The sequence below is a fragment of the Volvox carteri genome (assembly GCF_000143455.1).
Source record: "Volvox carteri f. nagariensis unplaced genomic scaffold VOLCAscaffold_507, whole genome shotgun sequence".
Classification (NCBI taxonomy): domain Eukaryota; kingdom Viridiplantae; phylum Chlorophyta; class Chlorophyceae; order Chlamydomonadales; family Volvocaceae; genus Volvox; species Volvox carteri.
In genome coordinates this window covers 7,094-7,660 of record NW_003308028.1, presented here as the reverse complement: position 1 = coordinate 7,660, position 567 = coordinate 7,094, and the positions used below count along the sequence as shown (strand labels likewise).

The following is a 567-nucleotide window of genomic DNA, read 5'->3' as shown; positions in this document are numbered from 1 at the left end:
CTCTCGTTGTGAGACAGTCCGTTGGATTATGGTGACGGGTGCTCTTGTATGTAGTTTAATTTTGTTAAACTATATTAAATAACAACTATACTTCGGCCGAAGTCTTACTTATTAGGGAGAGGGAGCAATGCCATCCCCTTCGGGGAAAGAGCTACTAGTTAAACTACATTGGAGTTAAATGAAGTTAATAAACTACATTGGAGTTAAATGAAGTTAAATGATATAGCTAAAGCTACTTAAATTAAGAAACTTTAGCTAAAGTTTCCCAACTCATTGTAACGTCATCTAGAATCAGAGAACTGTTATAAATTTCTAAAATAATTAATAAAAAAGCTGCAAATAATACAATAAACACTCCCATTAAAACAGTAGTCCCCCATCCTGGTAATACTTTACCAGCTTCAGAGTTAAGTGGGCGTAATAATGTTCCTAGAGGTGTTTGAAGACCAGGTTCTTGAAAACCTGACTCTACTTTTACTGATGTTGCTTTAGCTTTAGAAGTTCCTGTTGCCATAATTATGANATGAATTAAGCGCAATTAGCGCTGCTTTTATTTACTTTCTGTAA

General features: G+C 34.6%; 1 protein-coding gene across 1 annotated transcript; it reads right to left on the bottom strand.

The window, feature by feature from the left end:
- Positions 1-241: 241 nt before the first annotated feature.
- Positions 242-514, bottom strand: VOLCADRAFT_71655 (uncharacterized protein; the record flags this gene model as incomplete). Its single annotated transcript, XM_002959665.1, has 1 exon — positions 242-514. One exon carries the CDS (start codon positions 512-514, stop codon positions 242-244), a length of 273 nt encoding a protein of 90 aa, XP_002959711.1.
- Positions 515-567: the final 53 nt, after the last annotated feature.